Source organism: Talpa occidentalis, unplaced genomic scaffold (genome assembly GCF_014898055.3).
Source record: "Talpa occidentalis isolate TD23 unplaced genomic scaffold, MPIMG_talOcc4v2.1 talOcc4.7, whole genome shotgun sequence".
Classification (NCBI taxonomy): domain Eukaryota; kingdom Metazoa; phylum Chordata; class Mammalia; order Eulipotyphla; family Talpidae; genus Talpa; species Talpa occidentalis.
In genome coordinates this window covers 49,240,309-49,257,648 of record NW_023605083.1, presented here as the reverse complement: position 1 = coordinate 49,257,648, position 17,340 = coordinate 49,240,309, and the positions used below count along the sequence as shown (strand labels likewise).

General features: G+C 38.8%; 1 protein-coding gene across 1 annotated transcript in view; it reads left to right on the top strand.

The window, feature by feature from the left end:
* The window catches only part of RASEF (RAS and EF-hand domain containing), a 55,392-nt gene that overhangs the window by 19,182 nt on the left and 18,870 nt on the right, over positions 1-17,340 (top strand). The window contains exons 2-6 of the mRNA XM_037494202.2: positions 3,871-4,017; positions 7,141-7,231; positions 7,940-8,035; positions 14,299-14,376; positions 15,061-15,176. Coding sequence (XP_037350099.1) covers positions 3,871-4,017; positions 7,141-7,231; positions 7,940-8,035; positions 14,299-14,376; positions 15,061-15,176 — 528 coding nt within the window. The remainder of the gene's footprint in view (positions 1-3,870; positions 4,018-7,140; positions 7,232-7,939; positions 8,036-14,298; positions 14,377-15,060; positions 15,177-17,340) is intronic.

Below are 17,340 nucleotides of genomic sequence, written 5' to 3'. Positions count from 1 at the left end.
CTGATGAAATACACTGCTAAGGAGAGCACCGGGCGAGACAGGAGAGGTCTGCCTCGCCATGTGGGACCCTCGCTGGCAGGCCGGGATCAAACCGGTGCTGCAGAGGCTGCGGACAGCTTCACAGCACGGTGCTCAACCGCCTGCGCCACCAGGGGAGGCCCTTATACATCTTACTTATACCTGTTTTTTTTCCTTTTAAGTTCACATAATATCCCTCTTAGCTCCAATGGGAATGCTTGCAGTTTAAAATGCTTCTTTCCCAGGAATCATTTTAGAATTTTAATTTGTGAATTTTTCATCAGTAATTAACCATTACCATGTAAATCACCTTGTAATTTGTCAAACATGATGAATAGGCTCCGATTTTAAACATCTAAAACTGGTTGATAATTCAGGGTGCATTTTTCTCTGATTGTGTTTCATTTGATATCTTTTCTTTAGGCATACATAAATTGGATTATTCTGAATGTTAGTCACTCTTTCAACATGGGAGCAGAGAGAGTTTTTTGCCTTGGCTGACTAACCATATGATTTCACTCTTAATCTTTTACCTGGTATTTGTCGTGCACCCCTGTAAACAACTTGTGTATTTGTGAACACAAGTTTCAATACCTTAGAGCAGGCCCTGGACTTACTGAATGAGGGATGATTGAGCCTTGTTACCATGGGGCCTCCTTGGCATTGATGTGCCATGCTGGGTCAGGGAGGCCCAGAAGAAAACAGAGGCCTGTGTGGAGCATTGTGCGAACACTGCTTGTTTAACCTCTGACGTCAGCACCAAGGCAGCGGGAGGCTGGTAATTCCTGGACCCTGAGGAGCAGAACAAAAACTTGTGCTGGCAACAAGTCCACTGAGCTATAAAACATCCACAGGTGTTTCGCTGCCTATTACAGGACACAGTTTTAAATCCTACGAGAGGGACCGGGCATTAGCTCTTGTTATGATAAAGTACTTTTTTGTTTTGTACCATCAGGTGTGGAAATGGCCAAGTGCATTATGTTGCAGTCTCTGGGCATAATCCACAGGGCTCTCAGGTTACACAGATACGGACCTAACAGGCACCTGGCCAGAGGCGGCCAGGTTGGGACAGAGGAATGTGGCCCTGTGTGCACATTCCCTGAGTAGCTTTAGCTGAGGCAAATTTTAATTTATCTTATTTTAATCTTAGTCATGCCTTCATTCTTCAAAGGAGTTTTTGTTTGTTTTTATTATGTGAACAGGCCCCATATAAATAATTCATAGCATCCTTTGAAATAATTTTAAAAAGATATTTTGGTGCATCAAATTTTCTTTTAAATGAAGCCAAACACTTGCAAGTCCTGAGAGTCAGTTCAGGGCGGTACTTTGGCCTAAGGAGCAATTTTTTGCTTGGGCAGCTGGGCTCGGAGGTCCTGGGCTGAGTTAGAGTCCAGCTGTGCCACCAGGATGATGCTTATCTGTCTCCCCCAGTTTGTTCTTGGTTAGTAGGGTACCAGCAATAATTCTTCATGGATTTGTCATGGGGGTTAAATGAGCCATACATGTAAATTATGCATCACTGCCTGGGCTGCATGTGTAAGGTGCTTAATAAATATCGGCTTCACTGGGCGAATGCTTCAGAATCATTCCTTCCCTTGAAATAGAGTGGGTGGTGGTGGTAAAGACTTACCCTGATCTTAGAAGTTTCGTTACTTAGATAATATGAAGCTATCAAGGAAGGAGGTAAGGACATAATTTAACCTGGAAGAAGATGATAAAAAGAAAATCACAGGAAACTAGAATGCCAATTTTCTAAGCTCCAGCTGATTGTAGCACAGAACTTCCAAGTCTTACTGTCTTTACAAAATATGACCTTATTTTTTCTTTTTTTGTAAATTTTTTAATTTTATATATTTTTTACAACATTTTTCATTTTTGCACAATGTATGCATTTTCATCTTGGTTATAGTCCCCATACAATTCCCACCCCATTGTTTTGATCCTATTCCCTTCTCCCCCACGCCCCATAGTGTGTCTCTGGTTTATAGTTGCTTGTTGTATTTTACTTTATTATAATTAGTCTTTTTCCTTGTCCCTTATTTAGGTTTTCTAAATTCCTGCTATGAGTGAGACCATCCGGTATTTTTCTTTTTCTTTCTGGCTTATTTCGCTGAACATGATCCCTTCCAGCTCCATCCATGTTGCTGCAAATTGCATGAGTTTATCTTTTTTGATTGCTGAGTAATATTCCATTGTGTATTCCTTCTTTTGTGTTCAGAGCCATGTGGCCAGGGAGCCCCCTGGAGCAGTTTCCCTTGCTGTGATCATGCAAGGACCCAAACATACTTCATCACGTGGCTTTGACACATTAGACCACCTCAGTTCAGCTGTGCAGATGAGGAAGGTGGCGTGGGAGAGGGAAGAACGAGAGAAGGAAAAGAGGGGATGAAATGGACAGAAGGAGAGAGTATGTGAACGAGAAAGAGAACCAGCTGTATTACAATGGCTTTTAGGGATCAGGTATGGAAATAGCAAATGTGCAACTTCTCCTTCTAACCCACTGGTGGGAAACAGTCCCTCTGCTCCTGTCGAGCTGATGGGTTCAGGGCAGCCAGTTCTTCCTGTGTGCTGATAATAAAGGTAGCAAAGGGGCAGGTTTAGGTGGACTGTGGCAAGACCGTTAACCACAACTTATTTTCTGCTAGTGTAGACATTCTGTATAGTTAATCTATTTGTACACATCACTTGAAACAATTTCTGAAATTCTCTATAATGCCAGAACCAGCAGAGGACCCAAGAGAATTTGCAATCATTGTTTCTCATTTTAGGGATTCCCAAAAGTAAGGGATCTACTGAACCATCCACTTCTGAACGTTTGATTGCTGAGCAGTTAGCCCATAGACAAAGAATCAGGAGATTATGACCATGCCTGATAGGCAAGTTTCTATTAATTAGAAAGTTTTTCATGATTTGTATCCTGCTAGTGGTCAGTGACGATAGTCAGAGAAGTTAATGATCCTTTAGTGCACTGAAATGATAACTCACAGTCTAAGGGTCAAGACTTTTATTATTCTTATACAAATATGACTCAGTAATTCAACCAGTATTGTTCTTAGCTCTCATAGGAGGGATGATGGCAGCTTTCTGTGTCTTACATCTTCTGATAAAGTGACTTACTCCTGCAGGTTTAATAATAATATTTTACTTGAGCAGCTGTTTTGAATTATAATTGGCCTGTGCACATAGTGAGCAGTTCATTTATGAGAGTTCATAGCTATATGGCACACACCGGGGGCTGTGCTGAACTAAGCTTCTGGATTAACATATACCTCACATTTTGCAGCATTTCATAGTTCTGTGGATTGATTTTGAGTTCTGTTCCTTCTGGGAAGGTTCAGAGGTTGAGCACAGAGGGGATGCACTGCGCTGTCAGGTGGGGCATGTGTTCTCAGCATCCGGCCGGCTGAATCCATTCCCTTCTCTGCCGTTCAACCACTCTTTGACTTAGGCACTGTATCTGTTTGCTATTGCTGCCCAAGTGTTTGTGTGCATTTCTGTTGCCCTGATAGGCTCCCCATCTTCTAATATTATTAAATCATCAAATTGCTCATCTTAAAAAACCACATGTACATCCTAAATGCACACAATGTTTATTTGCCAACCATATAGCAATAAAATTGGAAAAATATAAAGTTGCTGTTCCATTGTAGAAATAATTATGGAGAATAATGCAGCGGCATGTCTAGGTCTAGGTCATGCTGTTGTTACTGCTTTTTCCTTCCTGTGTCTTTTTTATGTGGCTCTTTCCTCAAGAAAGAAAATTTGAAAATTTGCCTTTGTATTTTTTACTTGGTTAAATTGAACTCAAATCTATTTTTTTTTTAAATATATATATATTTGTATTTTTTGCAGGAAAGAGCAAGTTAGTACTTTGTATCAAAACATCAACCTTGTGGAGCCAAGACTAATCCAGCCTTATGAACATGTTATCAAGAACTTTATCCGTGAGATCAAATTCCAGAGCGCAGAGATGGAAAGCCTGGCCATTGCCGTGAAGAGGTACTGAGGCCCTTCCTCCCTGGGTGGCACATGCGGTTCTTTTGCTGGCCCCACCACCCAGGCCGCGCAGGGACTGAACTGCATTGTTATGTTATGATGTGGGAGGACTTCCTGAAGCTCAGGACTCTGGAACCTCTGAATTAAGCCAGCATGAGGGCGGTTATGACAGGCATGTCTTCATAGAGCCAGCCACCAGCCCTCAGTAGGTCACTGTCATCCTGTCAGAAATTCTTCAAGGCTACTGATTCCATACAGGACAGTTCACAGAGATTTGTTAGCTTATATCCAGCCACTTGAAGTAAACAGGAGCTTTTCATAGAGGCAGGCAGACTTCATTTAAGGCTGGGCCTTATTGCTGAAAAGTGTTACTTTGGGCAGGTTACTTAATCTTCCTGAGTCTCAGAGCCTGCATCTGGACAGTGAGGCTGTAGATCATCACATCTTCAGGGTGTTGAGACTTAATAGGTGCTCATGGCCCCCACGTGATGGGTTCCAACAGAGTCTCTTTTCCTCTCTAGCTCTCCCCACCCAGCCTGCACTAAAAGCCTAACAGCTGCTAAACCCTTACTATCAAAGGACAGTTAACGTAAGCCATAGCTGGCTTACATAGGATATCTTACTGGTTTTAATAGCAATCCAGTGTAAAAGAATTTTTATGTGTTGTAATCCTTGTTCCCTGGAAGCAACACACTCCTTGACATGCATCAGAAAAGAGTGAATTTTGTTTGCCACAGCTCCTGGTGGGTCTGCCCCACGGTGCTTCTCACTGCTGCAAGCTCCATCAGCAGACCCCAGTCCACACCCGTGCTGGCCTCTGTCCAGAACTTATAAACAGCCTGTTACATCAGAGGCCCTCTCTCTGCACTGGGATGCTCCTCTGTGTCTTTATTCTTTCTCTCAATATGATGAAACTATCTAGCTGACCCTTTGGAGTAATTGAATGTAATTAAAATGCGAAAAGAGAAAATCTTTTAAAATGTGGGTGCTAAATAGGTCTTTTTTTTTTAAACAGACTGAGATTCATGCAAAATTTGAATTATCCATAGGAAATTTCTTATGAACATTTTCACTTTCGGACTGATTTTTCCCTTCTGCCTCCTAGAGGCTTTCAATAGGGTATAGGGGGTCTTCAGAACTCCAAATTCTGTCAAGCACTGTAGACTGTGGATCAGAATCCCAGAGTTGGTCTCCTGTGGGGAGTAACTAGCAAACACACATATTGAGTATTCGTAATGTCCAGTGAATATCTTTTAAAACACACAAACTCTCATGCACACACACAAGAACAAAGACCCACACAGAGATATGTGGGGCACACACACATTCATATATAACCTCATAGTGTAGTAGCATGTAAACCCCACAAATGATAAAAGAGACTGGCATTTTGTATGTTCTCATCACCAGCTAGGCTGCCCCACCGCGGTGGAGGGAGCAGGTCCGATTACATTAAGCTGTGTAGATGCTTTTCTTCTCGTCCAGTGTCAGAGACCTCACTGAGTAATTAAAATGCTACTTGTGAACATTCCCTACACTCTTAACCAAGGACCATCCATCCTCACTTCTCTTTTTGGTTGGGGAAGGGTCTTAATCTATCTTTCTGTACTTGGACCTGAAGAGTGGGTTCCCACTATCTGGGTAAGTTCCTTGACTAGGTTATGAGGGGCCTTCCCAATGCAGCATTTTACTAGGATTTAGGAATTACTGGGACAAACATTGTGTGATGTAGATGATGCTGATTTACTTCCTCCCGCCCTTCAAAAAAGAGATGCTAGAAGTGAGAAAGGCTGAAAGAGCACACCAGGAACAGTCCCAGGTGCCCAAATGCTTGGGACCAGATGGTTAGAAGGAAAAACTGGGGAACAAATGGTCATAACAAAGGATATGTGACTTAGTTATTGCAGTCACAACATTCACTAAAAAAAAAAAAAAATTGCTGTGGAGATCCATAATTCCTAGACTTTAAACAGCAGGGATTTATAAACAAACTAGAACTAGCTGACTTTCTGAACTTGATTAACATAACCTTGGCATCTTGTACGGTGAGGAGGAGGTAAGCAAGAGCAGAAAACAGTAGTAAATTACTCAGTCTCTTACCTCCAACCCTCCCACCCCCACAAGCTTGTTTGGAGTTTTTTGTGGAAATTAAACTAATGTACAGATTGGTTGTGAGTGAGAAAGTAAGCTGAAAGCAGTAGGATGGTGTCGGAATTCATCACACAGGAAGGCCGGAGGGCTACTCTCCAGGTACTTTTTATTAATAGCATGTCACTGGTGCATATGAATTGACTCTAAATCTCATGGTGGCTGCTTCAGGTCAGTTATAATCCAGTTGAGAAGGCCGGATATGTGCGTGTGAAAATTTAGATAATTGAACATATGTTATCTGAGAGAGGGAACAAAAAAGTAATTTTTAGGTCTAACCTGAAGCCTCAGCCATTGGAAAGTGGCAGATATCTGCTTACTAGACATTTGATAGATAAAACTCTCCTGGCCTCTTCTCCACAAAATTGTTCCATTTCTAACTTTTTGACAAATCGGTATGGTTGGTCTTTATAGAGATATGATTTATTGATTGTGTTAATGAAAGAAAGAATTTTTCTAAAGGGTAACCATATCTATATTTTAGAGCTTCATGGGATGATAAGAAATAAATAAGAAATAATTACTTCATGGGCTGATAGGAAATAATTATTGAGGTCCCTTCTTTTTTTAAATACGGACGACAGCATATCACACTTTGTTTCATACAGTAAAATTTCAAAATTGTATCCAACCATCTCTGTACCATGGAGTCTTTGGGTCCAGGGTTGTAACTCTGGAATTTATTGAGAGCCTTCCAGCAATTTGATATCTTTATCTGTTCTTTGCCACCACTTCGTTTAATAGCACTTAATCTAATTTTTCTATTTATTTAATATCTAGTTTTAATATCAATTTATACTCAAATGGTCAAATTTCCCATCTATTTGATTATGTGGAAACGGGAATATTATTTTAAATGGTGTGTTTCTCCTCATCTGTAAAATAGAGGACTTGAAGTAGATGAAGTGGAAGTTTCTCTTCACTCATATTACACATCTAAGAGTATAATGAACAGGTCTGCATCCTCCTGAATTTCAGGGCCCACGACAATACAGCCATGCAGTTGAGTGAGATGGAAGAGGAAATGGATCAGAGGATTCAGGCTGCGGAACACAACACGAGGAAAGATGTGAGTGTGTGGGATTAAACCATTCCTTGATAGATCCTTATGGGGCACCTGTTATGCATGGACCCTGGGGTACCTGTAGGTGCAGAAGCCCAGGTTCCCACAGCGACTCTCAATAAAGGCACTTCTGAGGTGGTGGCTTTTGTCGTGGGTAGAATAAGGAGAGAGAGAGAGAGAAAGAGATACAGCAGGGGAAGGATGGGGCCAAAAGAGAGGAGGAAGGAGCACAGGGACAGTGGTGATGGAGCATGGTGGTGGGACAACTACGGGACTCCGCCTGAGGGGAGAAATAAAATGCTCTCAAAAATGAAAATGATGTAAGGAAATAAATATAAAAAAATATAAAAAATAAACAAACACCTATTCATGTAAATAAAGGGATAATTTCAAGTAGCCACAAGTTCAGTAAAGAAGTCCACGTGTGCTAGCCAGTGAATGGGAGAGGAGCAATAATGAATAGACTAGTTCATCAGTGCGCTGCCATCCTCTATCACAGCATAGCTCCACGTGATGTGAGTATGCAGGTTTCACTTGGTGGTTTTACTCAGAAGTTCTGTATATCTAATTATTTGGTTATTTCCACCATCCCTTTGCTCCTTCCCTGTGTAGAAGACTTAGTATCATTCTCAATTAGTCATAGTGTTTCTTATCTACATGATTTTGTAGAGCCTAGGTAGAGCAACACAATCTTTTTTTTTTTTAATCTTTTAGGAAAAACGCAAAGCTGAGGAAGCCCTCAGTGATCTCAGACGTCAGTATGAGGCAGAAGTAGGAGACCTGCAGGTGACGATAAAGAAACTCAAAAAGGTTGGTATGCATCGAGCTTGACTTTTATGAGTAGCTTCAGCATGTCAGTGTGTCTAATCATTAGCTGCCAAAACACCTGGAATCATATTGAAGCAAGATAGGATCAGACTGCAGTACCAAATTGGATTCCTTGGAAATACTATTTTTTAAAGGGCCATGAGTTCCTTTTTTTGTTTCCAAGGTCAACCTATATTTTGCATGGATCTAATACATATTTCTGATCCCTTGAACAGTTGTCTACCAAACCCCAGGTTTTTTCTCTTTAGTCTCCAGTAATCAGGTGCCCTGAAATCCAACAATTTCAGTGGCCTGTCTGTTCTATGCCAGTCGGGCACTCTCTTTCCTGGTCGTGGATCTCTGTATCTCTACCCCTGACTTGCTGAAAGGTAATTGGTAGGTTTCAATGAACAGTAATTAAATGAATTGAATATTCCCTTCTACATAGAAAGTTCTAGATCTAGAGGCTCTTTGATTAGTAGGAGGTGGAGGAAAAAAACTCAATGAAGTGTGAACAAAGGTATGATTGGGTTTCAACCTTTGCTCTATTTAGTTTCTACTGAGTAGGGTCCCTTTTACCTGATGTTGTGTTGGCTGAGCTAGCTCTGGATCAAGGAGGCAAGAAAGAGAGGATTTTGCCACTTTTTTGCTATCAGTACCTTTTCACTACAGATTTCAAGCTACCAAGTTGACACCATGGGTGCAGGGTTAGGGAAGAGATGCTTAAAATAGTCATTCACTTGCTGTTGCAAGTTGGCTCCAACCTAGTACTGGACACACGTATTGTTATGTGGATTGTCTCCATAATTAATGAAAATATCTTAGCTAAAATGAATATGAACACTTAAAAAATAATCATCTCTGAAGGCGGCATTGTGAATCTGGACACATTACTTTGCCTCCTTGGTGGTTCATATAACTGTAATGCTCTTTCCAGTGTTTATATTCAATGAGAGTAAGTGATGATTAACCATATTTGATAGGGTGTTGCAGTTTAAACCTCTAGAATGATTAAGAACTCTCCCTAATAGCCTTGGGAATTATTATCAACTTTACATCTGATTTCCACAGGTCATTAGGCCATACATACTTTGCTTGTGTTATCGCATTTGAATGAACAAATAACTTGTTTTTGCCAGAGTCACAGATTCTCCTGGTCACTGTCCTTATTTGCATGGCATCCCAAATCCTCAGACTAAGGGAATGTATGCAAGAAGAGAGTAGATTCTTACCCTGATACAGCAAATGCTGAAGACCAAATGGGCACCCAACATCGAGATTCAGGAGTGCTGAGACCTGAGTCCTCAAAGGCACTGTGCCAGGCTCTGCCTGTTGTGCCTGGGACAGTTGGCTTCCTCTTTATGATCTTTTGTTTTTCATCTCTGAAATGGGATTAATAATAAACTTTCATCTTAACCTTAATATCTAATACTTTATTGAGTGTAGTTTATTAAGCTCTTTTATATAATTAAAAAATAGAATTCTCAAATTTGTACTGAGGAAGGTGTAAATATCCTACTTCACAGAAGAGGATACTGAGTTCCAGAGAGGTTAAAGAACTTGCTCAAAATCATTCTGCTGACAAGCAATGGTGTGGTCTCACAACATAGTTTGTGCTTTCTCACTTATTCCAGACTCCCTGCCTCTTGAAGGGGTTGTTCGGCAAGAGAATAAGAGATAACGTGTGTGAGAGTACATTACAGACTGTAAAGAACTACAAACTTGGCAAATTTATTAAAGTTGCCTTCACCTTATGCCACTGATTCTGAGAAACTCATATTTTCTCACAGCTTTACTTCCTGAAATTGGTGTGCATCTTAAAATTGATGGTTCATCTCAGTGACAGTGATAGATGAGTCAGTCATGACATAGTGGGGTGGAAGCCTTTGGTTGATCACATCTAATAAGATGAATAAAGTCTAGTGTTAAAGTACTTAGATTTGGACTTGGACTTGGTGAAATATGGGTGTATATTTTGATCAATGCTTAATTATTCAATCACCGGACATCCACAAATCACACTGGGGATATAACTATTTGTAGGAAAGACATTTTTGTTGTCTGTGTTATAGATTCTTCTGAGCCACTTTAGTTCTGGAAATATTAATAAATCAACCAACAAGCAAAATTTATGTATGTATTTATATAGTTTTGTGTTTGTATGTTTCTAGCTTCATATCATACTTAAATTTTATTGCTTTTAGTCACTTTATAAGCATATTTTCAAATAACCATGAGGAGAGCATAGGTGAATCTAACACTAACTCTACTATTAAAAATCTTAGACTGTAGAATTCATTACAACTAAACCCCCACTCCAAAGAATTCTACAAGAAGTCCTAAAGCCAAAACCAACAGAGGAATGAACAAGAAGAAAGAATAAAGCGAGGAATAAAATCACAAAGAAGACAAACAATGTCGAAAATACAGATGCCAACATATCAATATTAATTCTAAATGTAAATGGATTAAACTCATCAATAAAAAGACACAGAGTAGCAGGCTGGATTAAAAAACAAAATCCAACCTTCTACTGTCTCCAGGAAACTCATTTAATCACGAAAGATAAACATAAACTGAAAGTAAAAGGTTGGAATACAACCCTACAAGCAAATGGACCAAAAAAGAAGGCAGAAACAGCTATACTTATATCAGATGAAATAGACTTCAAATTAAAAAAGGTAAAAAGAGACAAAGATGGACATTACATTATGATAAAGGGGACAATACACCAGGAAGAAATAACACTCATCAACATATACTCACCAAATGAAGGAGCACCAAAATATATTAGACAGTTATTATCAGCTCTGAAAACAAACATTAAAAAAAATACATACATAGTGGGAGACTTCAACACCCCACTCTCACCAATGGAAAGATCAATGAGACAAAAAATGAACAAAGACACTAGAGCCCTAAATAAAGACATAGAACTCATGGACTTAACAGACATCTATAGGACACTGCACCCAAAAAAAATCCAAGTACACATTTTTCTCAAGTGTGCATGGATCACTCTCCAGAATCGATCACATACTGGGCCGCAAGACAAACATCAGCAGTTACATGAAGATCAAAATCATTCCAACTATCTTCTCTGATTATAAAGGCATCAAGCTAGAAATAAATCATGAAAAGAAAACAAGGAACCCTTCCACTTCATGGAGATTGAAATCCACACTACTGGAAGACCACTACTAATGAGGAGATCAAAGAAGAAATTAAAAAATACTTTGAGTTGAACAAGGAGGACACCACTTTCAGAATGTATGGGATGCAGCAAATCAGTAATAAGAGGAAAATATATAGCAATACAGGCTCACATCAAGAAACAAGAAAGAACTCAAAGAAACAACCTAATCTCACATCTCAAAGAGCTAGAAAAAGAACAACAAAAAAACCCTAAAGCCAATAGAAGAAAGGAAATAATAAAAATCAAAGCAGAAATAAATGAAATGGAAATTTAAAAAAATCCAAAAGATCAATGAAGCCAAAAGTTGGTTCTTTGAAAAAATAAACAAAATAGACAAAACTCTAGCCAGGCTCACAAAGAAAAAACGGGAGCAAACACACATAAATAGGATTATAAATGAAAGAGGAAAAATCACAACAGACTCAGTAGAAATCAAAAGAAATCAGAGATCACTGTGAACACTTATATGCAAACAAATTCAACAACCTAGAAGAGATAGACAAATTTCTAGAACAATATAATCACCCAAAGCTGGACAAAGAAGAAATAGAACAACTAAACAGACCAATAACAAGCAGCAAAATAGCAGTAATCAAAGCACTCCCCCAAAACAAAAGCCCAGGTCCAGATGGCTTCACAAATGAATTCAACCAAATATTCAGCAGTGTATTAGTGCCTACCCTACACAAACTCTTTCAAAAAATTGAAAAAGAAGGAATACTACCAACAAATATGTTCTACGAAGCCAGCGTTACACTAATACCAAAACCAAACAAAGACAGCACAAAAAAAGAAAATTATAGGCCAACTCCCTAATGAACACCGATGCAAAGATCCTCAACAAAATCCTTGCCAACAGAATTCAACAATGCATCAAAGGGATAATATACCACGATCAAGTGGGATTCATCCCAGGTACACAAGGATGGTTCAACATACGAAAATCGATCAGTGTAATCCAGCACATCAACAAAAAGAAAAATAAAAACCATATGATCATATCAATAGATGATGAGAAAGGATTTGACAAAGTCCAACATCCATTTGTGATGAAGGCCCTTGCAATACTTGGGATAGAAGGAACATACCTTAACATGATAAAAGCCGTATACGACAAACCCACTGCCAATATTATTTTCAATGGTGAAAAGCTGAACCAAATGGAGAGCCCAGAAATAAAACCACACTTTTATGGATTACTGATCTTTGACAAAGGAGCAAAGAACATGCAATGGAACACGGACTGTTTGTTCAATAAATGGTGCTGGGAAAACCAGACCACCACACGCAAAAAAAAGAAACTAGACCACTACCTCTCACCGTGCACGAAAAATCAACTCAAAGTGGATAAGAGAACTGAACATAAGACCTGAAACCATAAAATATATAGAAGAAAATATAGGTAAAACACTACAAGACATACATCACAATAACATCTTTAAAGACTCATCACCCAAAGCAAAGATAGTGAAGGAAAAGATAAACAGCTGGGACTACATCAAACTGAAAAGCTTCTCAACAAAAACAAAATAAACAATCCAGTCAAGAAATGGGCAGAAGAATTTAAAAGACATTTCTCCAAAGAGGAAATGCAAATGGCCAACAGGCATATGAAAAAATCTTCAACATCCCTTATAATCAGGTAAATGCAAATCAAAACCACATTGAGATACCACCTTACACTGGTAAGAATGGCACATATCAAAAAAACAAGCAACAACAAATGTTGGTGAGGATGTGGTGAAAAAGGAACTCTCCTACATGGCTGGTGGGAGTGCAAACTGGTCCAACCACTATGGAAAGCTGTCTGGAGGTTCCTCTGTCTGCTAAAAAATGGAGCTACCATATGACCTGGAAATTCCACTCCTAGGGATCTATCCAAAGGACACAAAAACATTGATTCAAAAGAACACCTGTGCCCCTATGATTATTGCAGCACTGTTTACAATAGAAAAAACCTGGAAACAACCCAAATGCCCACAAATAGATGACTGGATCAAGAAGATGTGGTATATATACACAATGGAATATTATTCAGCAATCAAATAAGATAAACTCATGTCATTCACAGCAACATGGATGGAGCTAGAAGGAATTATGCTCAGTGAAATAAGCCAGAAGAAAAAAGAAAAATATCAGATGGTTTCCCTTATAGCAGGAATATAGGGGAACCAAATGAGACATCAGTGTAAAAAATTAATAACAGTACAGGGGCCTCCCCAGTGGCGCAGTGGTTGAGTGCTGGGTTGCGAAGCTGCCCGCAGCCTCTGCAGTGCCGGTTCGATCCCTGGCCACTGGGTGAGGGTCCCACATGGCACGCAGACCTCTCGGGCCACGCTGCACCCCTCAGCAGTGTACCTCATCATTCTGCCTATTCTGCTCTCCACTCTGGCTCTGATGAATTCTCTCACCCTCCTGTGCTTCTGACTGTACCCAGTGCTTGTATAAATAAATAAATCTTTAAAAAAAATCATAACAGTACAAAACACAGCAAAGCAAAAACAGACAATTATAAACCAGAGACATCCTGCAGGGGAGGAGGAGGGAGAGGGATCAGAGGGAAGGAAGGAGGGAGGAGCACAGGGGACTGAGGTGATGGTGCACGGGTGCATTGGTGAAGGAAACTCTATGGGGACTACACCTGAGGGGTTGGGGGGGAGCAAATATTGTTTAAAAATGAACAATGATGTAAAAAATAAAATTAATTAAAAAATACAGCATAGAAAGTTCAGATAAAGTTCTAGGAGAATTTAAAGGTTCAGATTCAAATGCAACAAAATGAAAACAAATGATTCTTGGATTGCTTAATAGTTGGATGGTTTCTGAAAAGGGCATTTCAGTTGTTCAAAGAAAATTTGTTAAACAATAAAATCCCTTTTGAAATGCTTAAATTATTTAAGCAGACTTTCAAATCATTTTGAAGTATATGTAGTTTAATTATTTACAAAGTTGTGTGATGTTGAAAATTGAAGACTTCTAGAATTTCTATGTCTATATGCAAGGATATTTCTGAACTTAACTGAATTCATTCAGTGTGAGCTTATTAAAACACTTTTATTTGATCTTTCAGCTGGAAGAACAATCCAAACATATATGTCAAAAAGAAGATGTGGCTGCATTGAAGAAAAAAATTTATGACTTATCAATGGTAAGAATTATTACTTTCAGAAATGTATTTTCAGTCAGACTACTATTTCCTTTTGTTAGTACATTTCTATATAGTTCAATTTTCTAAAATATGTTTAAAACACTTGACCGATGGTGGACACCTCTTCCATTCTTGATTATTTCCTTTGGAATTTCATGTTAATGGGAAGAAGACAGACTCACTGATGTGTTTTGTCCACTGTCTTGAACTGGAAGGCTCCAATGATTTTTTTTCTTTTAAGAAAAATAGAAATTTCCTAACTACAATGGTTAATATTTAAATGCAAAACTTAAATATGTCAGGTGGTAGGATGGAGCCAGGCTACATGGTACTAGATACTATCAGTTCTTGAGAATGTTTATCAGTAGTTTCATAATTCTCATTAAATAAAACAGATGTTTAAGTGTTTAGTCTCAGGTTTAAGTGTTTATGTTTTAACATATTAAAGAATATCACGATAAACTGTTGACATGTAGTTTAGCACCAAATGTCAAGTATTTAAAAAAATTTAAAAAACAACTGTGAGGATTTTGATTTTTGACTCTTTAATAATTTACAATAATTTCAAATTACTTTGCTTTGAAAATTAGCTCTTTGAATACCAAGGTTTGAAGTCTTCTAAAGGGGGAGATTTTGTGTTGAAGATTCCCAAATCTAAAGGCCTGCATTATCCCTGTTCTCTAGGAAAATCAGAAAGTTAAGAAAGATCTTTTAGAAGCACAGACAAATATAGCCTTTCTTCAGAGTGAACTAGATGCTTTGAAAAGTGATTATGCTGATCAGACTCTGAATTCTGAAAGGTATGATACTTCATATCTTATTTTTTGGTTTGAGTGAAATGTTTATTTAGAGGGCCATTCATGGGAATAAAACTCAGATATATACTAAAGGTTGTCTATTAACTTTGCTTTCTAAGGATTTCACTTTCAGTGTCACTTCCCTAGTGTTTTTAATTTTTTTAAACAAACAGATTAATTAGTTTCATTATTGGCTGCTTAAGATAGTACAGGGCTTAATAAATGTTTGAATTAACTGGGAGCAGAAAATATACGCAAAGTTGATGTCAAGAGTCAGTGCTAATTAAAGTGCTTTGAAGGTAATATTCCTGACCCTACAATATAAGAAAAGGGAAAAGTAGCCATCTTAGGTATTCAATTTACTTTCCTGTGTTTTAGTTTTGCAGTATGGTATTAATAAGAACACACACACATATATTTGTATACGTATACATAGATACTTAAGGATCTGTAAATAGACAATGAATATGTATGCAAACATAGAATACACACTATGTATATCCATATATGCATACAAAATAAATACATTTGCATATATGCATATTAACATCTGTGTATATATATTCATATCAATATATACATACATGTACATTTGGGAAAAACATCTTTTTTTATTTGCAAACAAACAAAAAATGTGAAGAAGAGAAGTATTTATTAAGTCCTTACTCTAAACAGGTCCCTGAGCTAAACAAGGAGTTAAGAGTGTGGAGTATGTGAAAAAGGAAAAACAAGGTCTCTGCTCTGTTCTTTGAAAACCTCAAATTTATTTGGAACATTACAGATTTAAACACTCTAGGAACTAAACTATGTCAGAAACAAGACCACCAGTAGTGTCATGCTCTGGGTTAACTGCCATGTGATAGTAGACAATGTTTTTAGTTCAAAAAAGGGAGAAAAAACTTTATTAAAGAGGAGACACATGAGGTGAGATTGGGAGGCAGGCTAGTTTATGTTGGGATAGGGAACACGGGCGACATCAGCTACTAATTAGTTAAATTAAAGCAATTAATGAATGGCGTTGCCATCTGCCTAGCACTCTCCTTAGCATTTCACTAGCACTGACTCTTCAACCCACAAAATATTCTACAAATTGGGGACTTTCATTATCCCCATTTCATGGATGGGAAAAGAGAGTCTCAGAGATGTTCCAAGTGAGGCATAAGCAAAGAAGTGGCAGGAACACAGAAAGGGTAAGTCTGAGTTTGGGGAACAGTGGTCAGATCACTGGATAAAAAAAAAAAATGTATATATAGGGCCTCCCTGGTGGTGCAAGGGTTAAGACACAACCTATGAAGCTGTCCACAGCCACTAAAGCACAAGTTCGATCCCTGGCCAGGGAGCTACCCACATGGCGCAGCAGACCTCTCCTGACTCGCCCGCTGCTTCCCTCAGCAGTGTATTTCAGTAGATCTGCCTGTTCTGCTCCCTACTCTGTCTCTGGTGAATCCTGTCACCTCCCACGCTTCTGGCTTCTACCCCAGTTCTTGTGTGCATAAATAAATAAATCTTTTTAAAAGATGTATATATATACACTGTATATATATTGAGCACCATTGTATATATATTGAGCACCTTTCAGAATACAATGTGTGTATATATATATATATATGCATGTATATGTACGTGCATATATATATATATATATATATATTCTGAAAGGAAAGATGAAACATTAAAAAAAAGTTAAGTTTAAAGAGTAGTTTAAGACTATACTGTAAGGACCCAGAACTTTTTTTTTTAAGATTTATTTATGCATACAAGAATTGGGGTACAGGCCAGAGCTATGAGAGGTGAGAGGATTCACCAGAGACAGAGCAGGGAACAGAACAGGCAGAGTGACTGAAATACACTGCTGAGGGGAGCAGCAGGCGAGACAGGAGAGGTCTGCTGCACCATGTGGGTAGCTTCCCGGCCAGGGGATTGAACTCATGCTGCAGTGACTTCGGACAGTTTCATAGGTTGCATCTTAACCCCTTGCGCCACCAGGGAGGCCCAGGACCCAGAACTTTTTACTAAGGATCTTAAGTTCCTGCAAACAATAGGGAGGGCTTCAAGGGAGTGAATGGATGGATGATTTTGAACAAAATTTGATAACCTGAATTTTGGAAAGCTGGTGATGGGATTTGTTTGCTTAGAAATGGGCTGGAGGTGGGTGGCAAGTGTTCTC